The 25,414-nt window shown below is 48.4% G+C and overlaps 1 protein-coding gene across 2 annotated transcripts in view; it reads left to right on the top strand.

Moving 5' to 3' along the window:
* Window positions 1-15,774: 15,774 nt before the first annotated feature.
* The window catches only part of IGSF3 (immunoglobulin superfamily member 3), a gene marked incomplete at its 3' end in the record, with an annotated part of 66,617 nt that continues 56,977 nt past the window's right edge, over window positions 15,775-25,414 (top strand). For both annotated transcript variants that reach the window (XM_082010887.1, XM_082010888.1), the window contains exon 1: window positions 15,775-16,215. In XM_082010887.1, the coding sequence (XP_081867013.1) occupies window positions 15,777-16,215 (439 nt within the window). In that variant the 5' untranslated portion in view covers window positions 15,775-15,776. The remainder of the gene's footprint in view (window positions 16,216-25,414) is intronic.

Consider the following 25,414-nt stretch of genomic DNA (forward strand, 5'->3'; position numbering starts at 1 on the left):
CAGCTCTCTGCCAGTTTAGTCTGTCTCCCTGATTTACTTTGCAAGGGTTTTCTTAGTAGCCTCCACTGTTCTACGTCTCGGTCATGCTCCAGCATTACCTTCCTTTGCTTGGCAATTGCCCTTGCGATAACTGGTTTTGGTCTCTTTTTTTGGAATGGTTTCCTCTGAGCCCTGTTGTTTTTGCCTTCTCCTGCCTCTCTAACACAGCTTTTTGTACGTTCTCATGAGTACACCCTGCCCAGCTTCAGGGTCTAGGTTTTTTTGTGGTTATAAGGGGTTCTTTCTGTGACCCTATCCACCACTTCCTATAGTCCCTGCCTCTGGGTAATTTTATCCACTAGTGAAAATTGGGCTGGCCTCTCTCTGCTGATGTTATGAATTCATATTTCTGTTCAAATTAAAATCTTGACCTCCATCCCTCGCACGCACTTACATGCACACGCATGTTCACCTGAGTCTTTCTGCTTAGGAAGTGTAAGCTGCGGCACTTCCTATGCGTCTCGGCCTCTGAAAGCAGCGCAGGTTGTTTTGTTGTCTACGCATTCCCCTGAACCCTCAGATTACTTCCTCCTCCTCTGCCCTGCCAAATGCAAGATGTTTGTCTTCCCTTTAAGACGCCTTCTCATCCTTTGTTCTACCATGTCTTTTCTAGCACTTCTTCCCTCCGTGTGGCTTTTTTGATTCCCAGCCTCTGCCTCTCGTTGGGTTTCATCAGGCTGGGTTCTCGGAGAAAGACGGCTTATCTGATCGTGCCGCCTCGTCTGCCGCCCCTTCCCAGATAACCTGGCAGCCCTTTGGCCAACTTCACACTAATTTGGTGGGAGTAGAGAGCTTGGAAGTAAATGAGTTCCTGCAAGGCTTGTGAAGAGTAGGTAGCTGAGTCAGGGGGAGGGGGGGTGGCAGGGGACTGAAGGAGACCCTTTTCTTCAAGAGCTCTAGCAGTGCCTCCAAATGACTCTGCCAGCCAGATGAAAAGCTCCAGCTGAAGCTTCCAGTCAAGTAATTAGTATCAGAGACAGCCTCCCTCCTGATGGCATAGGAAGCTAGGCCTCATTAAGTCCCTCGCTCTTAGCACCGTCTGCTAAAAATGGTGGCTTGGACCCCTTTAATTTCCCTCCATGTGCTTGGGAGTAGCCTGCAGCAAGCACCTGCAGCTTCACCTGATGCTTTGCCACAAGGCCTGTTGGAGACCTGCCATCAGGGTCTCCCAGCGGAGAGAGACCACGGCACTCCCTCACACGCCGCCTCGCGCTCTCCTGCTCTCCGGCCTCTCCTGGCCCGTCTGCTGACTGTCTGAAGGTGCCATTTCACAGTGCGGCTGAGCTGGTGGAATATCCCATCTTGTTTGCCCCTGCCCCTGAACCTCAAAGAAAAAAAGTGTTCTTGCTATCTTAGTGGAAACAAGTAACTCTTTCCTTGGGTCATTCTTCTTTCAGCTCACTATGGTGGTCAAGCACAGGGAGGGGAGTGTGTATGTTGCTAGGAATAAAGCGAGTGAGAAAGCAAGATTGCTCCCCCCCCCCCCCCATGGCAGGTGGTACTGAGATCAGTTTAAACTCATTGTGAAACCACTTTTCTAAACTGAATTTCCTGGGATGAGGTTGTTTCAGCTGCTGTTTTCACTGCAGGGAAGCTGGCACAGTGAGGCTGCTCTGAGTAGGTGCTTGGTGCTGAGCTAAGGTAAATAAGAGCCTATAGCAGCGGCATTGCAATCCTGTTGGAGCGTGCTTCACAGAATGGTTGAGGTTGGAAGGACCACTGGAGGTCATCTGGTCCAAGTCCCCTGCTCAAGCAGGACCACTTAGAGCAGGATCATGTCGAGGTGGCTTTTTAATATCTCCAGGGATGGAGGCTCTACAACCTCTCCTGGCAATCTGTGCCAGTGCTCAGTCACCCCTCATGGTTTTTTTTTTTAAAAAAAAAAGTGTTTTCTTGTGCTTTCCAGCTGGTCAGTCCCCCTTGATGCCTGGGGTTGTTCCTCCCCAGTGAGGAGAATCGCATCTGATTCTCCTTATTACTTGTTGGTGATAGTACTGTGTTGTGAATGTGCATAGAGGGAATGACTGTACCTTTCTCCCAGACTGGAAGCAAAGTAACATAAATGCTTCTGCATCTCTTTTTCTTTTTTTTTAATTTCATTTCCAAATACCAGAAAGCACCTGTCCTTCCATTTGAAATGGGAGTCTTGGTAATTTGGTGACAACTGCTGATAGTCTCTGTAGCATGTCAAAGTAGTAAATTACAGTGTAAGGTGCCAAAGAATTCTGACATCTTAATTAGCAATAAGAGGCAGCAGACAGCTGAAGAATCTCCCTGGATCTGTGGCTTTCAGGGATGATCTGAGTCGCAGAGGTTTTGAGAGGCAGCATCTTGCTGGTTCTTAGAGAACAGAGAAGAAACCAGAAGAATTTTGGGGGGAAATGGAAACTGTCTGCTGTTGTGCGGCCACGCTTTGTATTTTTGTGATCCTTACAGGCTAGGAAAATTATTCTAGAGAAATGCATGCTTTTAGCCAATTTACTTGACTTTGGGGATAACTTAATTTACTGTTTACCTGAAAGCTCTTTCTGCTGAAGATGGTGTACAAGATGGCAGCTTTGCCTTGCGAATTGGATGTTCTCTCATGCTAATGGCCATGGGTGAGGGGCACGAATGTTCCTTTAGCACGCCAGAAGGAAGCGGGAGAGATTGCTCGTGGCTGCATTCATTTCTAGATATTACACTTCATAACTTCCTGCAGCAGCACTTCTGCAGAACTGTGTGCTCAAAAGGAGGTGGGGAGCAGATGCAGAGCCCATGCCTAAGCATACAGCTGGAGTGCTGGAGGAGCAGTGCGCTTTGGGAGGGAGGGAGGGGTGTGCAGCAGTGTGGTTTGTCATCAGCTCTTCAAACCTGTCCATATCTCCTTAGAAAGCAAACGGTGTGGGGTTGAGCAATTCATAAACAGCTGATTGAGAGAGCCGATTTGGAGTTTGGAAAGGAGATGATCTGGCCCTGGCCCAGAAGAACAAGCATGCAAGTTAAAGGTCCTAGAGGAAGTCAGGGCACTGAACTCCTAAATGGCATCCTTACCAAAGTAAGGGAACACCTAGAGCCACTCCGAGCAAAGGGAGGGGAAGGAAGCCGAATAAGCAACTTCCATGAAGAGAGCAAAAAGCTTTGCTTTTCTTCAGGAAAAGCAAATTTGAGGGAATGTAAGAAACCAAGCTGTCTGTGGATCAGAAGTATTTTGAGAGACCTTTTCATGAAAGAGGGAATTCCTGTAATGAAAGACCAGGTAGTAAATGCTATTTCCTTTTGGCAAGGATAAATGTGAAGGTGAGATTTGGGACTCTATGCTCTTCTCTCCTGGGAGAGTATTTTAAGCATCTGGGATGTTACGAGGTGAGTTACAGCAATAATAGGGACATTCAGTTGTTTAATATTGGGAGGGATTGCAGAGCATGCAGGAAGATGAAAAAAGAAGTGACATTAAAACATTATTGACTGTGAAACAAAATGAAGTTTCTTATTGTCTGAGCGTGAGTGATTGCACAGGGAATAACGTTTGACAATTCTAAGAGTGACCCTGGCTGTTGAACATGTAGGACCTGAAGACTAAAGAACGATAATAAAAAGAAATACAGAGGCTGCAGGGCATAATGAACTATGTCAGAAATTTCCTGCCTAGCTTTGTTGCTCGAACAATTTCATTTCCCCACCTTCCTCTTGATAGGTTGGGAACACATACCAGCTAAGAGTTCAGCGGTCTGAAATCTGTGTTGATGCTTCATAGCTTTGGTACTAGCACGACAATGCTGAATCTTTTAGAGGTCTGGGGGTAGTACGAGAGATGCCAGGGTAAATGGTCTGTCCTTACATGTGTCTTAAGAGCTAAAAGAACAGAAGAAAAAACACACATAGGAATCTTGAGAGACTTCACTTTTTGTGCAGGTCTACACTAAATCTTAAAGTGACTACCTGTGCTTATAGCTTCAAAGCTCAGGCTGGGAAGGCAGTAATGAAGCTCTCACTGCTTTTCATTGGAAAATAAAAAAGTAGGCATTGCCTTGGGCGTTCCAGTAGGCCACTGTACATGCTGCTGTGTATCATAGTGCTTAACCAGACCTAGAACCAGCAGTAGTGGTGTAAGTCAGCAGGGCATGCATTCAGTGGGCTGTAGGAAAGAAGAAACTCCTGAGGATAAGGCGCAAGGAGCAGTGCAAGTTAGAAGTAGTGTGTGGGCAAGCCAATGCTTCCTGCCTGCATAAGCCCAATATAAGAATAATCTGCCAGGGAGCTTCTGCTTGCGTATTTTTCCCATAATGATAAGGAGAAGATGGTATGGTATATGAAGAACATGCTGACCTGAGAGTTGGAAAAGGGCTGGGAAGGTTCTGTTCTGACCTTGGAGGAAGGGAAATAGTTGATTACATAGATTCGTGGGTTGGGCTCTACCTTAAGTACAGCAAAGAGACTATAGTGTTACTGGAGTTCTCTGCTGTTCTGTGGACTTAGTCAAAACTGGTTTCCCCTTTGGGAAACAGCAGGATTGCAGATTATAAAGGACTTTTTTTCCTTGGCATCTTTGCAGGAAGATAGTCAAACTATAATAAGCAGTGGGTGTGTTGCACAAAGATATTTGAGCCCCCAGCAGTTGTTTACCATTATGAATCTGAACCAGCAGGACAGTCAGCTCAGTCTTTCCCTTGTACATCAGCACGTATCGTTATTCACCTTTTACGTCAGGTACACCTTGATCCACCAGCTTCAAAGCCCGTGTGGAGTAAGGAGGCTGAGCACCACGAGCTGCCGAGCTCCGGGATCTGTGTGCAGGACAGCTGCCCTGCCATCCTCCTTCCTTTTGTTGATGTGGGGCATTGCTCTCTTTTCTCTGACCGCAAGCCGGGCTGGCTGGCTTCTGGATGCTTGGCTCCGTGACTTTTCAAAGGAAAGCTGTACTAGATTAAAGAGTAGTTTCACAATTCAGTGCAGCCAAGTAACTTTAAATCTACTTTCTGATGGGATGATTGAGAATGATAGAACTGTAAGAGCAGGGAGATCTCCTGTCGTGCATCCCCCGGCGCAGGTTTGTCTCCACTCATCTCCACCTATGGTATTCCTGGAGAAGGTAAATGTCTGTCAGAGGGAGCTGTAGTGTGAGACACTTCAGTTTCACAAAGCAGCCTCCCTGGGGCCTCATTTTCCTCGCTGCTGTGAAGTTAAAAATATACCTAGCCCCCATGTCCAACCTGAATCTCTGCTGTTCAATCCTATTGTCTTGTCTTCTCAGTGTCCAACACAGCTAATGAATTATTCCTTCCTCCTTCCAACATTTTTAGAAGTTTAAAAGTTGTAGTAATAGAGATGGTCTGTGGCTCAAGAATGTGCCATTCTAAGGCAGTGTTAAAACTAGCGTATTTTAACATGCCTAGTTTTCGACACAGAGAGGGAGCAGTTAAAGGAATGTGACATCCATATAGCATGAGGTTTGCTTAAAAAAAAAAAAATTATTGCAAGGGCAGATCACATTTAACACTGTGCAGCTGTAGAATACCAATACCGTACTGGGGAAAGTAAGGAAGTTGTCTGTCAATATAAGGACCAGATCTGAGAGGAACCAAAGGATGAAAAATGGCTCTGATCTTGGTGAGGGGGTTGGATGTCTGACTGGATGCATAATTATAGCAGAGGTACAAGACCTCTTTTGCAGTCAGAACTTGGGAAGCTAGTCACAGGCCAGAACAATCTATGGTGATTAAAAGAAATGTCACCTCTTTCATATTTATTGAAAACATTTTTTTCTTAAAAGACAGTAAACATCTGCTGTGGAAGTGAGCGGCTGTGAGACGGAGCAGCTAGCAGAGATGAGTGAAAGCAGTTGTGTTGGAAGAACAAAGAGCTTCATTGGCAGCTCCTGTCGTGTTTGCCCGTGCTTTGATATTTCCCCACTGATTGTGATATTTCCATACCAATTATTGTATAAATTGTTCCTGGCTGACCTCTCTACTTAGCCATCCTCAGTTGTCTCAGCAGTGGGAGGAATTTGAATGAGGAACGAATGGCTTTTTGAGTCAGTTCAGGAAGGATGGTTCATGTGCTGGGAATGGTGGGATGGTGGCAGGAGCAGAGGAGGAGGAGGATAGGGGATCAGGCACCCTTGGTAGCACAATTTAAACATCAAAGCAAAAGGCTGGAGGATAGGGACAGAGTTGATCTGCAGGTGGCTCCAGCCAGCCCTTCAGTACAGTGAGCTCTCTTGGCATGACACAAAAATACATCAAGCAAAATACTGTATTTTCCCAGAATGAGGCTTTACAGTAATAAGGGAGGGGGGGTTACCACATGTTTTCTTCTGATAGCATTGTTTTTTTCCATCTGGCAGCAGGTTGCAGTGTACAGAGATTGTCCCTGCTGTGACTCATTTATGCAAAAATTAAGCTTGAACCTAATTTTTATTTGTGCGCATTAACAGGAGACTTCACAGAATAGCAGGTGCGTGTTGCTAGAAGATTGTCTCTGTTTTGGTGTTGCCCGTTGGGGCAGGGTCTCCCACAGAGATTATGTTAGTCTTCAGCCGATGAAAGATAAGATGGCTGCTTGGGGAAGTGTTCTCAGTGGCTGGACGACAGTGAGCTTGGAAGAACCTTCTTGAAATGAAACACCGTTTTGTTGCTATCAGTCCCTGCTTTTTCTCTGGCTGCCACAGCAGGCCTAAGTAAGGGGCTGGCCTGGGCAAGAGCCATCTGCGTCCTCCCCGGAGGACAGAAGGCAGAGAGGAAAGGCCGTCCCCTGGGAAGCATCGTGCCTAAGGGAGACTGAAAAATTAATCTGAATTAAGACGGGACAGGAGCTTGGAGGATGTTAACTGTCCCTGAGCAGCTCGCTGGAAGCAAAGGCCTGTGCCTGGCACGATGCTCCTGTTTTGGGGTAGAAGAATGGAAACGGAGGAGGAGCGAGTTGCAGGGGAGCCCTGCTTGCTGGGCTACAATTAACCACGTGCACCCCGTTACTTTGTGAAAGCGGCCAACTTGTGAACTGCTGCAGCTCAAAGGCTGCTCCTGCCTGCCCTGCTCTTCCCCATGGCGTGCTGCCCGCGAGCTGTGGCATTGCCCCGCAGGGCTGCCTTCCCTGTTAGTGGTGGGCTATGAGTGTATGGGAGGCGGGGGGGGGGACGGGGGACAAGCAGCAAATTAACGTCGCCGCTAATAAAGTAACAGCGCCCTTGGACTGGATGAAGACGGTTCCCTTGTTGTGGGCATGGCATCGTCTCGGCAGTTGGAGGGGGGTGCAGGTATGCCTGCTGCCTCCTGTGGCGTTGGGCCAGGGCTGAAGGCGCCGAGCGCAGCCAGGGGAAGAGTCTGCTGGCATTCGCCTCGCCTCACACCACGCCGTGCCGTGTGTTGGCGAGCAAGGGCCAGCCAGGTGGCAAGCCTGGGCTCCCGCGCCGCGCTCGCCTGAGCGAGCCCCAGGCCTGCGGGAGGGTGGCAGTTGCCACAGCCTGTGACGTGCTTGGTGCCTGCACCTGCTCCTGGGTCGTGCGTGCCCAGAGCATCTCTCCAGCTAGGAAGTAGATGCTTTAGCATCTCTGCTCTTCAGCACTTGTGTCTGAATTGTCTTCATTATGGGGGACTTTCTGCCAGGTCCTGTGGTCTACTGCAGATGCTAATTTGTCATAGCCAAATAGGATGTGTGCACGCTTCCTTTTCTTGCACACGGGCACAGGCTCCTGCTTCAGTTCTGAGGGGGTTTTGGGGGAACCAGTTTGGTTGGCCATGTTCAGAGCAGAGATAGCTACGCTTCTAGAGAAAAAGATGAAATGGTGCCTTTTTTAGCTTCTGTTGTAGTATAGCCAATGCATAGTCTGCAGACCAGATGTGACCTGTATGGCTGAAGAGTATGGTCTGCAATGACACAAGTTGTGAAGGGGCATGAAGGCAGCTGTACCAGTTCAGACTAAGGGTCCTCCACCTAGCTCAGTATCAGGTCTCAAAAAGCTGTAGGCAAGCAGCTATGCAATTGTAGCTTGTTTTGGGGGCCTCCTAAACCTGAAGTGATCTACACATTTTGTAGGCCTCTTTCAAGTCCCACCTACATTTCAGCACATTTCAGCTCATTTTCATATCCACAGCACACCTCTGCAAGGACATCCGAAGGTCTGTTATGGCCAGCTGCAAGAACTGCCTCACTTCTTATAAAACTGGATATGACCAGTTTCAGTTGACAGCCCTTGTTTTTTAAACTGGAAGAGATGGTGAATGGTCCATTCTTGACCATCCTCTCCATGGCATGCATATTTGTATAGACCTTTACCAGATCCTCTTAAAGTCATCTTTTTTCCAGGCCAGAGTCCTCACCTGCTCCATTTCAAGAAGGAAATCTTAAAGGTGCAGGAGCAGGCAGTCCCCATGTGCCGTAAGATGAGCTGATGGGGAAGACAACCGGCCTGGCTGAACAGGGAGCTTTTGCTGGGACTCAGGGAAAAGAGGAGAGTTTATCACCTTTTGGAAGAAGGGGGAAGCAACTCAAGAAGAGTACAAGGATGGATCTCATTAGGTCAAGCAGGGACAAAATTAGAAAGGCAAAAGCCCAGCTAGAGCTCAGTCTGGCCACGTTTGTAAAGGATAACAAAAAATGCTTTTACAAATATATTAACAACAAAAAGAGAGGCAAGGAGAATCTCCATCCCTTACTGGATATGGCGGGGAACATTGTCACCAAGGATGAGGACAAGGCTGAGGTACTTAATGCCTTCTTTGCCTCAGTCTTTAATAGCCAGACCAGGTATCCGCAGGATATTCATCCCCCTGAGCTGGAAGACAGGGATGGAGAGCACAATAACCCGCCCATAATCCAGGAGGAAGCAGTTGAGGACCTGCTATGCCATCTGGATGCCCACAAGAGTACTGAGAGAGCTGGCGGAGGAGCTTGCCAAGCCACTCCCCATCATTTATCAGCAGTCCTGGTTAACAGGGGAGGTCTCAGACAACTGGAGGCTTGCCAATGTGACACCCATCTACAAGAAAGGCCAGAAGGAGGATCCTGGGAACTACAGGCCTGTCAGCCTGACCTCCGTACCGGGGAAGATCATGGAGTGGTTTGTCTTGAGAGTGCTCACAGGGCATGTGCAGGACAACCAAGGGATCAGGCCCAGCCAGCATGGGTTCATGAAAGGCAGATCCTGCTTGACCAACCTGATCTCCTTCTATGACCAGGTTACTTGCCTAGTGAATGAGGGAAAGGCTGTGGATGTTGCCTACCTGGACTTTAGTAAAGCCTTTGACAGCGTCTCCCACAGCATTCTCCTGGAGAAACTGGTGGCTCGTGGCTTAGACAGATTTACTGTTCGCTCGGTAAAGAACTGGCTGGATGGCCAAACCCAGAGAGTTGTGGTGGAGTTAAATCCGGCTGGTGGCTGGTCACAAGCGGTACTCCCCAGGGCTCAGTGTTGGGACTGGTCTTGTTTAATATCTTTATCGATGACCTGGATGTGTCATCCCTCAGTCACTCCCTCACTCCCCTCACATCCCTCACTCCCATGAGTGCTCCCTCAGTAAGTTTGCAGATGACATCAAGTTAGGTGGGAGTGTTGATCTGCTTGAGGGCAGGAAGGCTCTGCAGAGGGATCTGGACAGGCTGGGTCGATGGCCTAAGATCAACTGTATGAGTTTTAATAAGGCCAAGTGCTGGGTCCTGCACTTCGGCCACAACAACCCCATGTAACGCTACAGGCTTGGGGAAGAGTGGCTGGAGAGCTGCCCGGCAGAAAAGGACCTGGGGGTGCTGGTTGACAGCCAGCTGAACATGAGCCGGCAGTGTGCCCAGGTGGCCAAGAAGGCCAACAGCATCCTGGCCTGTATCAGAAATAGCGTGGCCAGCAGGAGTAGGGAAGTGATTGTGCCTCTGTACTCGGCACTGGTGAGACCGCACCTCGAATACTGCATTCAGTTTTGGGCCCCTCACTACAAGAAGGACGTTGAGAAGCTCGAGCATGTCAAAAGAAGGGCAGCGAATCTGGTGAGGGGTCTGGAGCACAAGTCTTATGAGGAGCGGCTGAGGGAACTGGGGTTGTTCAGTCTGGAGAAGAGGAGGCTGAGGGGAGACCTTCTTGCTCTCTACAACTACCTGAAAGAGGGTTGTGGTGAGGTGGGTGTTGATCTCTTCTCCCAGGTAACTAGTGATAGGATGAGAGGAAATGGCCTCAAGTTGCCTCAGGGGAGGTTTAGATTAGATATTAGGAAAAAAATCTTTACTGAGAGAGTGGTCAACCGTTGGAACAGGCTGCCCAGAGAGGTGGTGGAGTCACCACCACTGGAAGTGTTCAAAAAAACATGTGGACGTGGCCCTTCGGGACATGGTGTAGTGGGCGTGGTGGTGTTGCATTGATGGTTGAACTTGATGATCTTAAAGGTCTTTTCCAACCTTAATGATTCTGTGATTCTGTGATTATTTCTTATGTGGAAGCCATTCCCTAGTGTTTATCATCGTTGCTCTTCTCTGACACTTTTTCAGGAGCACTTACAAATTGAACAAACAACAGTGACAACAAAAAACCCCCAAATGTGCACTGTGTATTGCACAGGAAATGGGGAGAGGAGGGTAGAGGGATCTCTTTGCAAATGTTTTCTGTCTAATAATTGATTGTAGTCAAAGGCACAAAGTAATTTTTAAAGGAAATATAGGATTAGCATTATCAATTATTGACAAATAACTGCTTTAGAGCTCCTAAGTGAAGGAAAACTGCTGTAAAGCTGCAGGGGTAGAAACATCTCCTCAAACTACATAATCCATTTGGTGTTCAGCACTGTCAGTCCTATGCTTCTGGAAGATATGGAAAATAGAAAGACTTTTTTTTAATTGCTCTGTAATGATTAGAGACCCAGGATAATACTCCTCCTAAGAGCTCAAGTTTCTCTTTTAGATTAAAGGTCTACTGGCAGTGATTATTGATATCTAAGATACCTTGGTGCAACTTGCTGTGGTGCATTTGAGTGTGGTGCAGCCATAACCCACACTTGCAGAGATGGGGAGAGTGCTTGTGCAATAGGTTCCCCACCATTCTGTCCCTAATTTCTATTTATTCTTTTGGTGTGTCAATGCTGTGCAGAGTTTCTGTGTGCACGGCCATCCTTTCTTTCATTACACTCACCTATCCCTTGCGATAAGCCTTGAATCAATGATCTCAGATACAATTTTGCATGCCTGTCCTTTTGAAAGGGACTTGAAAGTCCACCTTCTTCCCAAAGAGTAAGCATATGGCGCTTTCTGAAATGGGGCATCTTCAAAGTATTTCAAATCAGGCACCTGGAAATGACCAGTCATGTCTGGAAAACCTGAGCACTGAGCTCTGCATGTCTCCCTGTGGAAAGGTCAGAACTCGCCATAGTCAGCTGATGTTGCTGGGAGGGTGCAGATTTTGCAAAGACAAAGTGTACTCACAGGCTGAGGTCTTCAGGGACGCTCGATGCTCCTTTCTTGCCTTGTAGATTGAATGGAGAGGCATTGAAGTCCTGGCTGTGATAGGACAAGGGAGACTGAACGGCCAGGTGACTTGGGCATTGCATTTCTCCCTTGCCTGTCAACTGTCTTTCAGAGCTGCTTCGCATGACGTTGGCCATGGCCCTGGAGCCCGCAGGGCAGGCTGGCGTAGGGGAGGTGCAGGGACCCCACACACTCCCCTTGCTGCGTGACCTTGAGTCTGATCGCCCAGCTGCACCATCCCCTCTTGCTGCTGCCTCTTTCGCCCACGCACCTCCCACCTCCCAAACGGGGCCTGGGAGATGGGTAAGCCAGTGGAAGTGTTGAGAGCTGCCTGGCTGTTGTTTGGCTTTGCTCCTAGCTCAAAAGGCGACAATAGCCCTCATCTGTAGGGTATAAGGATCCGGGAACGCTTCCTCCGTATTGCGAGGGATTTACTGCCTTTTGTAAAAAAAACAGATGCACAAACCTATCATTTCTTATTAATTTTGAAGTAGCTCTTGGCTCTCTACCTCCTCCATATCAGTCCTTGCATTGTCAGTAAATTATATTGGATTTGCAATTAAAAGCCAGCTGTGCCAGTGAAGTACCAGCCAAATGCCACCATAACCATCTCCTGGGCATCCTAGGGGAGGTGTGGAGCACACAACTCCTCCTCCAGTGAGCTCTTCTCTTGCTTCGAGAGGGAAAGATAAGAGTTGAAAATGGCATCTCAGGCGCATTATTTCTGTTAATCAGAACGCTTGCTCGCTAAGAAATGCAGTTATTTTCTTGATACTGCATGTTTGTGGCTACAGCAATTCCCAGAGCTTGAGAACTGCCAAACACCCTTCACCACGCAGAAAGTTAACTGTTTGAGGAGACAGCTTGTACTGGTGGATGTCTTTCTCTGGCTTTTTTGAATTTTTTTTCCTTCTCTTTCTTATTTAAAATGATTTCTTACGGATGTATCTCTGCTTCTGTTGTGTGGATTTTTTTTAAGTGTTGGAAAGCATTTGCTCCCATCTGCGTTGGAGAAGGAGTTTGTGGCCCGGCAGGAGGAAGAGCGCTGCAGCTGTGCCGCTCCCTGCCCCTCTGGAGACCCACCCCGTTCCACCAACTGCTGAGCCTTTGTGTCTCACCTCAGAGGCTGAACAGCAACTTGCTGCAAGTTGTAGCAAAACCCCAACTGTTTTGCCATCCTTCCATGTTGGAGCTGGGCAGGGCTTTTTCTGCACCAGCTTCTCATGGCTGGAAAGCTGCCCAGCAGAAAAGGACCTGGGAGCGTTGGTCAACAGCCAGCTGAACATGAGCCAGCAGTGTGTCCAGGTGGCCGAGAAGGCCAACAGCATCCTGGCCTGTATCAGGAATAGTGTGGCCAGCAGGAGTAGGGAAGTGATTGTGCCCCTGTAGTCGGCACTGGTGAGGCCGCACCTTGAATCCTGTGTTCAGTTTTGGGCCCCTCACTACAAGAAGGATGTTGAGGTGCTGGAGCGTGTCCAGAGAAGGGCAACAAAACTGGTGAGGGGTCTGGAGAAAAAGTCTTAGGAGGAGCAGCTGAGGGAACTGGGGTTGTTCAGTCTGGAGAAGAGGAGGCTGAGGGGAGACCTTCTTGCTCTCAACAACTACCTGAAAGAGGGTTGTGGTGAGGTGGGTGTTGGTCTCTTCTCCCAAGTAGCTAGCGATAGGACAAGAGGAAGTGGCCTCAAGTTGCACCAGGGGAGGTTTAGATTGGGTACTAGGAAAAATTTCTTCACCGAAAGAGTTGTCAAGCATTGGAACAGGCTGCCCAGAGAAGTGCTTGAGTCACCATCCCTGGAGGTATTTAAAAGATGTGTAGATGTGGTGCTCAGGGACATGGTTCAGTGGTGGGCTTCGCAGTGCTAGGTTAACAATTGGACTTGGTGATCTTAAAGGTCCTTTCCAACCTAAATGATTCTATGATTCTTCCGTCTTTCAGCTGCTCAGGCTCTTGGAGCCAGAACAGAGCTCTTCAGCTCTTACCTCTCTCACTTTTGGCTGGATCAGGAAGGTGCAGCAATCCAGTGCAAGAAGGAATAGGAGAGGAGGAATGTAGAAAGTGGGTCTCTTCTGAACCTGGAGCAGGACTCCAGGTTGTAGGGTTACAGGCAAGGTCCCAAAAACCACTGGCAAGGGAAGGAAGCCCACATTAGTGCTGGCTATGAGGACAGTGGGATTTGACATCTACCAAAAGGCTGCGTGCATCAGGGTGCAGAGATTTGCACTGTGGGCTCCTGCGGTTGTGATCTTGCCAGTGAGCTTTGGAAGGGCCAATACATGTCTCTGATAAAATGATGTTTTTCAACTGGATAGTTGGAAAACTCCTCAAAGAATTCCTATTTTTGAAAAAAAAAAAACAACAAAAAACCAAACAACAACAAACCCCCAAAAACCCAAACCAGCACTGCATTAAAAGCCTGAAAAAAGGCCGTGCACTCAGATGAGAAATACCTGAATGAGTGTTGTGTGTGCAACTTTTAATTCCTACCGCTGCATGTGTGCCTTGTGGTGCAATTTTAATTGTGTCATTGCATGCAGGGTATCTGTATGCTGTAGCATACAAAAATTGTATCTTTAGGTGTGCAATAAAGATCTTACCCTTCCTGCTGCTTTAAAAACAGTTCACTTCAAAGGCTGTAGTATTTGCTTTGTCCTTTGGCCTTTACCGGGTGACAGAAGAGGCTGGCTGTACCTTAGATGTGTTATTGTCCCTAGCGGTATCTTTCCCCAGGATGAAGAGATTGGTACAGCAAACAGTGGGGGAGCGTTTGCCTCTGTTGTTCCTCTCCTTACTGGTTTTGAACATGCTAGCTTTCCCCGTCTTCCCCTTACCTCCCATTATTTCATAAAGAGTAAAAAGAAACATAATTTGAAGCAGCAGCGAGCTGAGCCCAAGTTAATAGTTTGAATTGCACTCCCATCTGTTCGGTTGCACGGCCTGATGGATGTGCCGAACCCATTTTTCACAATTTGTTTTAAGCTAGTAAGAAGCATCTCTCCTGGCTCCGGTGAAAAACTTTGTATCTGGACATCCGTGTCCAGAGGGTGGGATTGAGGCAGTACTCTCCAGATGCCAGGCTACTTCTTCCACCTGCAAGCTGCTGGTTTTTGAAAGGGTGAATTCCTCTCTGGACTTGAACGCTGTTGTTGAAAATTAGAGAGCAAGGCGAGGAGGAAAAACCCCAATGTGCACACACACACACAGAGGATGAAAATTTCCAAACGTGATTATGCAGGACCCGCTTTAAATCAGCTTATTGCTGTTTTATGATGGCAAGCAAGCAGTCACAGAAGCCAGGGTGATTGGCCTCGCCATGTGTGCATGCTGCTGGTAACTCAATAACCGATGAACACCCACCCTGGTCTCCAGACCTCGAGCCTTTGATGTAGCAACAAACAAGATAGATTGCTGTAATTTATCTGGCCCCTGGAGGGCTGTGCTGGTAATGTGCCATGAGCCCAAGGGCCAGCCATCCATAATCTGTGTAAAAAATACAGCAGATCGCCATCGCCGTGCTGCGGGATTGTCTTTGTTCCGTGCCGCACCAGTTTGCATGTGTACAGCGTGCAGTACTGGCTCTTGATTTCCAGCAGCCGGGGGCGATAAGTCTTGGTGTAGTATGCCCGCTCCCTCCATTAACTTTAATTGTTTTTGTTATGTACTAAATATACTCCTTTCGAATAGACTTGGAAAGGCAGTGCCAGAAATATGGTATTTCCCTGTATGCCTTTACAAGCGTAACAGAGAGAAGGTGTGCTGGGTTTGGGGGGGGAAAGAAGAATGGGATTTTGTACCAGCTGAAGCCTACAGCCTGGAAGCCCAAGGAGAGAGTATAGCCTCCAGGGTTTCTCTCCCGGCAGGAGATGGTCTCGGTTGGACTGTGCCAGGAGAAGAGGGAGGTGCTGCCGAACGGGGGAGCTCCCGCAGCGGCTGGGTGCTGCACCAGGGTGCTGCACCAGGGTGCCGCAGAGCGGCCGCGTGCCACCTCCCAGTGCCCTCTGGCAGCAACCTGTGCCTGGGATCGCAGGGTGATGGGGCTGGAAAACGAGAGTAGTGCTATAAAACAAAACCCTGTCAGCTTGACTTTCTGGTTTGTTGCCGTGTGGCACAGTACCTTTTCGTGCCTGGATTCTTATCACTACCGAAGAAAGGTTTCATGTTATCTCAACACCACATTTTTCCACGGGGTGTTCTAAAAAACACTTCCCTTGAATGGCCAAGAAAGCTGCAACGCAGCTGGGGGGTTGCTGTGCCAGTTTTAAAACGGGGTGTGAGGACTTGCCTTGCCGAGCGCAGCCGCGGAAGGGGTAGGACTGGTATGGGGGGAGGCGCAAGGGCTGCCTGCCAAGAAGTAACGCTGGGCTCCTCTCCTCCCGCAGGCATGGCCTTGGCCCAGCGGCAAGTGGCGGTGCAGGAAGGGCCCCTCTACCGCACGGAGGGCTCCCACGTCACGCTGTGGTGCAAGGTGAGCGGCTACCAGGGCCCGGCGGAGCAGAACTTCCAGTGGTCCATCTACCTGCCCTCGGCCCCCGAGCGGGAGGTGCAGATCGTCAGCACCGTCGACCCCTCCTTCCCCTACGCCATCTACACCCAGCGGGTGCGCAGCCGGGGGATCTACGTGGAGCGGGTGCAGGGGGACGCCGTCCTGCTGCACATCACCGAGCTGCAGGACCGGGACGCTGGGGAGTACGAGTGCCACACGCCCAACACCGATGAGAGGTACTTTGGGAGTTACAGCGCCAAGATGAACCTCGTGGGTAAGCTGTCCTGCTAACGGTGTGGCTGGGGCAAGGGGGTGTCTCCCCACTGGCGTGGGGGAGACACCCCCTCAGCAAAAACCCATGAGCCTGCCACATAGTGTGATGTAGTCCACATAAACAGTCAGAAAAAACACCAGTGAGGGGGAATAGGAGCAAAGAGGAGGCGGCACAGTGGTGTGAATTGCAGGAAAATGTGGTATAGAGGCATAGGAGATATCAAGCTTTCCCCACTAATAAGGCCCTTATAAAGAAGAGACACCAGGCAGCACAGCTGGGGAGAGGAACGTGCGAAGCCATGGCTGAAAGCAAGAGGGACACGGAACTGATTTAGGCAGAGAGAGGGAGGTAAGGAGGCTGCTCCAGATGGCACAAGCTGCAGAGGAGTGCGCTGTGTGCCAAAGGGGGGGGGGGGGGGGGGGGGGGGGGGGGGAAGAGAGGAGTGGTAAGGAGCGGCAGGTAAAGGGAACAGGAGGGATGATCATCTTTGGGCTCTTAACAGAGGACAGTGCTGAATGCGTCCTGAGAGCAGCACACCCATCAAATTCAGCTGTCTGTAAATCAGTGTGGGGGAGTTGGTTTGGGTTGGGTTTTTTTTGTCTGCGTTACAAGAATTGAAAACAGGTTCTTTAAAATCTGAAGTATTTTCCATGGCACCTCTCTGACTAGTTGATTCGACCTTTTCAAGCTTCAGCTTGCTTTCTGTATCTCAAAGTGGGATTGGTTTTGAAGTCTCTAACTCGGCTAACAGCAGTCAAGTAGCTTCCATCAACCTTTTTGGCTGAAGGTCTCCCAAAAGAGCTTCTCTGCAGCAGAGGCACCCCTCTAGCAAATTTTAAGCCACAGACAGCAGGCTTGCTTTCCTTAGGAGACATTTGTGACCCTGCAGGTCTCCGGTTTCAAAACTCCTTTAGCATTATCCAGACACACTAGCTGGTTGGTGTGTTGCCGGTTCAGGCTGTGTTGACACAGGAAACCCGTTGTGGTGAAAGGAGCCGAGGTGTGAATTTAAATCACAGTAGCTCTCCTTGGGGTTGTGCTCCTTGCCTCCAGCTTGTGTGCATCTTGGCTCCTTTCCTTCTGAGGTGCCAGCCCAGCCACTCTCCCAGGTGAAGCCCCACAGCCTGGGTGCAGGCGTGTATTTAGGTGCCTGCTTTCTCATCTGCTGTCCATGAGCAGTCAGGAGGTAGACGCCCAAATACGCTTTTCTATTTCTTTTTGTAGTTCTGTGATTTGCTTCAGGTGTCCAGGTTTGCGGTTCCCTCTTCAGTTTAAACAAGACTGAGTCAGTGCTGCCACTGTAAAGTCACCTCAGGGAGTGTGAAGCCTATTGAAAACCAACACCCAGTGGAAAAAAAAAAAAAGTGCTGGGGGGCAGGGTGAGGTTGTGGCAGTCAGGTTTGCAGCTCGGTTCATCTGCCCGCGAGCTGCACCCTGTGGAAACCAGCCTGTGAGCTGGGGTCCTTACAAGGAGAGCCATTAGAGCAAGTGAGAGTAGCTGCGTTAGCTGCCTGCGTGGGGCACAGTGCAGGACAGGGATGTGGGCAAGCACAGCCAGCGTGTCCGATGGCTGGGCAGCAGGGAGATCCTCTGCTGCCCTCCCAGGGGCTGGGGAGCCAGTGCCCCCCAGGTTTTAACTGTAGCTCAGCAGCTTCTTCAGTGGCCAGCCTGGGGCTTGCTGGGTTGGTATGCTTTCGCTCTGTCCTATCCTTGCCACAGGTACAAGGCACGTAAGATTTGGGACTCCATAGACACCCATGAATAGTGCTTTGAGGACATTGGCTTTGGGGCTTATGTGTATGGGGGATGCTTAAGAAAATTGATCTAAAGTAACTTTTAGTGGATTAGTTAAAACACATTATGTCCCTTCATGGATGCTCGCACTCAAAATTTGTGGCCCTACTTTGGTTAGAGCTTAATTAATTTCCAAAAATTCAGTTCAGAAATGACTTAGTGTCACTTGTGTTTTGAATATGTGCATCTGCATAGGTGTCTTCTGTGGTTTAACCAAACTCTGACAGAAACTGAATTATCCAGAGTGCTCCCTACGATGACCTGTAGAAGACAAGACCCTGCTGAGGGCCTCGCCTCTGGCTCCCATTTACGTGAACCGGAGCTGACTTCAGCCCTGTCAGACCCTGAAGTCCTACTGGGGAAATGGGGTCCTCTTTGCAGGGCTAGGCAGAGCATGTGCCCTTTTTTTTTTTTTCTCCTTCCTGTCATTTTAGCTCTTGGCTACAGGTTGTGGGTTTTCAGGCCAGCTTTGTTGCTGCAGACAGTGTGCAAGAAGAGGTACATGAGAGCTAAATGAGAGTTATTGTTCTCATTTGCTCAGAAACAGAACCAAACTTTTTTTTTCTTTCATCCCGTTATGAATTTTTAATTGACTCATTAGATTGAGTGGCTCTTTTTTGGCAGCAGCAAAGCCTGGAGGGAGACAGGTTTGTTAGCATCTCTATTCTCTTTGTTTATGTGTGAAATGGATGGGTTTGGAGCAGTGTTGATTTTAAACTTGCTGCTCTGGGAGCTTTGAGGAGTTGTGTCCTGTGATATAAGGGAAGAGCTGAAGGAAGAGTTTCTCCCCTTTTCACTCAGGTGATACAGCCCTGTAACAGAGGAGCTGGGAGTTTTGGGGGAGCTGGATGGGACACTGGTGCAGCAGCACATGGGGCTGCTGTCTGCACTGGGACTTCTCAGCTTGCAGCAGAGCAGCTGGGATGTGTCTTTGCTCCTGCCATCTGAGCAGCATTGAGGGCTGTGTATCCCCAGGGCTCTGCAGCTGCTAAAAAATAGTCTTGTCACCTTCAAAGATGTGCCAGTTGGGCTAGACACACTTCTATTCACCCCACGAACAGCAAGCATGGTTGGTTGTCCCTCTCCCGTTTTTAGTGTCTCCACTTGAGGTTCCTTTTCATTTGAGATGTTGGCCAGGATCTAGTACCACTCTGAGGACCTGCTGTCTCTGATGGCCTGGAGTAAGAAGTGCTCCCCAGGCACTCTGTGGGACTCTTATCCCAGTGAAGCTAGGAATGAGTCCAGTAATGTGGTTCAAGGGCCTTCTGCCATGGGGAAATGTGTATCAAGGCTTAACTTTTTTCACCAGTCTTCAATTTACTTCAGTTGCTTCAACAGTAAGTCTTTCTGTATCTTGCTACCCTTCTCCTCATCTCCTCCTGAGCTACATCGTTGGGAAGAAGGAGTTATACCTGAGCTGCAAGATGTGTTAAGAGGAAGAATTTAGGACATCTCAGACTGAGTTGCAGGGGCTGAAGGAGGTGGCCAAAAAAAAAAAAATATGGGTGCAGCTCTTCAGGATATTGTGGAACCGTGGCCTTGTGATTGATTTATGAGAAAGGATTAGCCCATGTAGAAAGTCTGCAACCCCATTGTTTGCCTTCAGAGTTCAGTACCTTGAGGCTGGCACGAAATTGCTGAGGCTAGTTTGTGCTCTTTTACTCAGGGACGGGAGGAAAGATTGTTAGAAGATCACCTCCCACTCATCTAACACCAGACACATTGCCTAAAGTAGATGTTGAGGCAGAATCTGCAATCAGACAACACAGAGGGACAAATCTGGAGTGCAACCCATCTTTGTTTAAATTAAGTGCATCCTTCTGTAAGTTGACTAAAGAGAGAGCCTCGATGTTAGACTTGGGTTAGGCAGCTGGTGTTGAGTGTAATGAATTCTTACAGTAGTGGCTGAAGACTTGGCTGCTTTTGGAAACTTCCCCCTAAGGGGTCCTAAGCAACTGATGGAAATTTTGGCCTTGTGGTTGAATTGGGAAGACGCTTGGGCATACCGAAGAGGGGAACTACAAAACTGGATCATTAAATGGGGTATCTGGGGACTGTGCACATCTAACTGGCAATTGTATCAGGGTCCTGGTCTGTTTGTTGCTGGCTGAGAAGTATGTGGGCTGCTCCTTTGCTTTTTGAAAAATTTAAGGACAGCAAAGAATTTTCAGGTAAAAGAAAGCAGCATCCCAGTAACAGAGCATTACCACTGGCAGGGCAGCAGAATTTTCCAGATTGTCATTGGAATTATCCTTTGTCTTAATAACTCTTGAAATATGGGTGGAAGAGGAGGTTTCTGTGCAGGAATTCAGGTGGTGAAGCTGCAGAGGTGCTGTGCAATCTGAGATGCTGGTTTGTGCTTCTCATTTTATGTTAATGGGTAAATAAAATTGTGTTTTGCTGTAGGGTAGAAGCGAGCACACGGCAGTTACTTCAGAGTCCATGAGTCACTGCAAATTTGTACTCCACTATATCTCTGCAATGAGTTGTTTGTGTGCCTGTACCCTTACACAGATAACAGCGAAGAGGCCCAGGTCTAACTTCTTCAGAAGCTTCAGACTTTTTATCTCAGTGTTTTTTTTAATCTGTGCTCCCAAAAATGTTGAGCTCCTTTTCAGAGTAAGTGATTTGAGGGAAGAAACCAAGCTTTGAGGTTTTTCTTAAACAGGTAGTGGCAGAGCAGGAGAAAGGATTTCAAAGCACTTGAGGAGGTGGCAGCTCTTGTTTTTTTACTCTTTGTTTTGGGGGAAGCAGCTGTACCGCATCAATCCTAAACAAGTTAAAGCAAAAAAATAAAAGGGTTTTGGGTAGGGGGAGAGACCACAACCTCCACAGTACCGCAGAGTGGGAAGGAGCAATTTTGGTGCAGACTTGAGAAACAAGCAGCATTTAGACATGGCTGTCTCAGCGGCAGGCAGGAGCTGCCGTAGGACTAGTAGTAGTACCTGCAGAGACGGTCACCGGCGTCTCCTTCCTGCCAGGTGTAGGTGAAAGGGGGGCAGAGAGGATTCGTGCTACCTAGGCACTATTCAGCAGCTCCCCTGTCCACCCTCTCAGCCTGTCCACGCTTCTGTGCTCTGCTATTTCTTACTGGTCTCATATGGCTGCCTTGATCTCTGCCCTGTTCCCCTCGGTCCTGTCTGACTGTGATGGCTCCCAGGGCCTGGGGGTGTGGTTTTTGCTGGCAGCTCCATTTTGGTGAAGTTGCAGTGTTGTGCCAGGCTTGGGAGTGGTGGTGGGCAAGGGCACTGGTGGGATGAAGAGCCAGCAGACTCTCTGCCTGAGGTCAGTGCTGGCTGCGGCTGTGCTTTGTGGGGTCCCACCTCCAAATGTTGAGCGCTCTGCAGACCAGAAGCCAGTCCATGGGTACTCTGACCATGCCTTTAGGAGTGTGTCTTGTAGGACTCCTCTGTGCCCTTGAACTGTGGCAGGTAACTGTGTGGCCAGCTGCAAGCCCATGGCTGGGACGGGAAGGATAGCTGTCAGGTGTATCTGAGAGGCTTTGGTGGCACAGGAGGTGGAAGAAAGATTTATGCAAGCCAGACACTTAGCACTGGAAGGGAAGGAGCTGCATGTGTCTGACAAGCATTCAAAAGAAGGCAGTAGGTCCCTTTTGTTGAACTTGCAACCAAAAATCTCCAGAATCTCTCTGTGGAGAGCTAGAGGACATTTTTTAGCAGGCAAAAAATCAAAAATGAACTTTTATTAGCCTGTACCAGCTGCTGCTGCTTGTTGCCAGCAGCTTCCCCTCTTCTACATCATGTGCTGCCCATACGCGGTATGTCTGTGCGCAGAGCAGAGGGAGAAAGTCATGTCACAGGTTTGCCTTGTTTGGGAGAGCACCATCTGCTCCTGGGAACTCGGGGGTACTCGGGGCGAGAGCAGTCACTTCTGCTCACATGGGGCACGTGGACCTTGGTGGCTGCTAGCTTATTCCAGCTGTCAACTGGGCTGAAGGTGGCTTTGCTTGAGGGAGGTGTCGAAGAGAGACCTGGCAATATTGCAGACAAGGATCTACCAGTTTTGATAAAAGTCGTTGGACGCTTTTCTTTCTATGCTGTCATTGCCATCACCTTCTCCTGAGAGGCACAGGAAGGTGTTTGTCACTGTATATGAGGAAGCAACTTGTGTCTTGGGGAGGTCAGGCTTTTTGCAGATGAGCAACAACAGGCAAAAATCGAAACAAGAGCAGTTCAGACTGCCTCGAGAGGTTGCACAGGCTCCATCTCCAGGGGGTTTCAAGACCGGACAGGATCAAACTCTGAGCAGCCTGGTCTGACCTTATAGCTGACCCTGCTTGACCCTGTAGTCGTGCTGCAGAGCCCCCCGAGGTTCCTTCCACCCTGAATTGCCCTGTGATCTCATGATGAACTGCTTGGCTGCTTCATGGTGGAAACCAGTGTTAGGCAGCAGTTTGGAGGGAGCGTGTTTAAGGAAGGGTGTAAAATGGTATGTAGTGGTGATGTCGGTGCTAGGTAATGGCATGACATTGGTGATCTCAACCAGGTGAGAACAGCAAGGACCTATTGTACATGCCCAAATTCTTTTTTCTGGCATATTTTTTGTATTTCATATGTTTCTTATTTCTTTAGAGAGGTTGCAGGAGTTTGTCTATTGCTCTTCTCTGGTGTACGAAGGTAGAATTTGGAGATCCTAAGCTCAGATGTCCTAATCTCTCTGGGGCCATCTTGGCAGCTTTGCTACCTCCATGAAACGTGTGTATGTTTTATTTGGCCAAGCTGTCAGTTAACCAAAGTGAGTTCCAGGATTGGTGGTGTTGAAATTTCTGCGTTGTGAGTTACATTCATCTTTGCCTGTTTGGGCTGTGCTTGTTGCATTAATTGGCTCCCCAGAGGAGTAAAATGTCCTTCACTTTCAAATTCCCCTTTAGATGACATTTAAAAAAAAAAAAAAATCAAATACCTTCTCCTTGGTGGTCCTTTGCAGCTAGACACAGGATATTTTGTTCTTACTGTCCTCCTTTATGTGCCTAAATCTCCCTGTAGCCTCCTTGAAAAAAAAAATTTGACCTATGCTGCTCTGCTTTTTCTTTCTGTTCCTGCTATGGATGGAAAGGGAGTGTTTGTCTGTTAACAGGGGAGGCACGAGGAGGGGTAAATATACTTACCTCTGGCAGTTCCTATGGCCACAGCCTCGGGAATTGCACCAGCAAACCAGGATACCCGGTTTCTGATGCTGTGGAGCAGTGCGGGGCTGCAGGCATTGGGTCGTGTTGTGCTGCTGACTTGCTGCATGTCCCTGGGTACGGTGCTCTCTGTCTCCCTCCCCATTTTCCAGCTGGTAAAATTAGGGATAATAGCATACAAGCCTTTCACAAAGTCTAAGCTAAATAACTGTGAAGTGCTTTGAGCTCCTCAGATAGCGGGAGTTTAGAAACAAAGGCTTATATTTCAGCTCTGCCTGATAATGATGTTGAATAGGATTCATCTCCAGTCCTGCTTAGTCATTTCTGATGTCTTCAAAGTATAGCTGTTTAAGCTCACCCAATTTTGCCCTTGCAGAAGCTGTGAGGCTAATAGGCACTGCCAGACTGAGGGGGCCAGTGGTCTGCGGCACTGTGGGCAGGAGGGGCAACTTCCTTACCAGCCAGCTGCAGCATGGGCGAACATGCAGCCAGTCCAGAAGCTCCATGCCCCTTCCAGATTTAAAACTCTGCTGGTAAGAGGAAGGCACTAAGACCTGTTTAAATTTGCAGTCTTTTTTTTTTTTTGCCACCCCTTTTTTTATATTTTTTTAATCTTGGCTTTAGTCATATACCAACTGGCAATGAATTGCATGGGCTAGTTCTTCCTTGTGCTTTTTAAAACACTTTTTTGTAGATACTGTTCAGGTTATAACTGAAAGCTTGCAACAGAAATCTCTGTACGTGTCCTCACATTGCTAGACAAGGTTCACTCATCATTTTGTGTATCTTTATCTCCTCGCCTGTTACTATATTTTCCTGCTAAACACTTCCAATTACTCCTGCTTTGTTGCAGTATGCCGTCTCTTATTCTTTCCCGTTGGAATTGCTTGCCCAATTTTTACCTTTTTAATTGTTGTATTACGTGATGTCCCCTCTCCATCTCTATCTGCACAGGAGAAATTGAACCAATTTTAGGCACACCACACCTGAAAAAAAAGGATAATCTCTTGTGTCCAGTCTCTCCCTTCTTAGCTGTTGGTGTTTTTCCTCCCTCACCGTCCTGCCCTGTCCCTCACAACTGTAGGCGACTTAGTGACATGCTTTGCACAGTGGGCTCTCAGTTGTGGAACTCATTCTTTCTTTTTTTTCCCCTGTCCACCTACCCATTTCTCAAAAAACTGGCATTAGACGCATGTGGGGCACATCACGGTATTCCGTATGTTTTTCTTACGTTGTCCCTTTTGAGGTGGAGGTACGTTTTAAAATTTAGCTAGCGTGTGGAGAAGGTTTACAATAAGAATGTGTGTCCTTTTTTTATGTGTGCCTGTACCCTAGTACCTGTGCTTTGTGAGAAAAAATGTATTCTAAAATGCATTTCTAAAAATGTAAATGAATACAGCCTCAGGCAATTGCACAGCCCTCTGCCCACAAATCTAGGCTGGTCTTTAAAATGAGCCCTCTCCTTCCAGGCTTTCTGTCTCTCTTACTTGTCGGGAAGGGAGGTGCAGAAGCCCAAATGCTGACTTGCCTTCAGACTGTAAAGAGCCACAATGTTTTGCTTGGGTAGGTTTCTGTGCAGCTCTGAGCCTGAATAGTAAGATCAGACCAGTCAGTTGAAATGATCTTTGAAAAATTAAAGCAGTCTTTCCTGCAAAAGCCTTTTTTCTGGAGGCTCAGAGTCTGGCCCTCTAGTCTCTCTCGCCGGCTCCTGCCGTGCTTGGGTCCTCTTGGGAGTCTCTCAGGTTGATGGGACCAGGATGCTTGCTCTTCCCCGAGCCCTTTGCTGCTTTGGTGTCAGTGAGGCTGGAGGCTGCAAGGCTTGGGGTCCTCTGCTGCCCTGAAAGGAGTTGCTGCAAAAGCAACGCTCCCCTCAGCCCATGTGCCCCTTTTGCTTGTCCTGCTGACTCTTCTCTCATATGCTTTGCCACTTCCTGGTGAACTGAGGTGTTTGGTAGCTCTACATGTCCTGTTTATAGGATGCCCCTCAGTCCATCCCTCTGAGAAGAGCAATTGGTAATTGCTTCTTCTCTAATTGCTGTGTAGGCTGACATAATGTCTGGGTGTTAAGTGCCGACTGGAGGTAAAGGATGCAAAGGTTTTTAACTAAGAAAGAAAAATGTTCAACCGGAGATCCTGGTGCATTTGAAGGCCAGCTCTACCACAAGTGGGTTACTCAGGACCCTAGGTTCAAATATTGGTGTCTCCATCCTTTCCAGGAAAGTGAGCTTGGCATGGGAAGAAGCTTGTTCAGGTTGGGCT

Source organism: Phaethon aethereus, assembly GCF_964289735.1.
Source record: "Phaethon aethereus genome assembly, chromosome: 1".
Lineage (NCBI taxonomy): Eukaryota > Metazoa > Chordata > Aves > Phaethontiformes > Phaethontidae > Phaethon > Phaethon aethereus.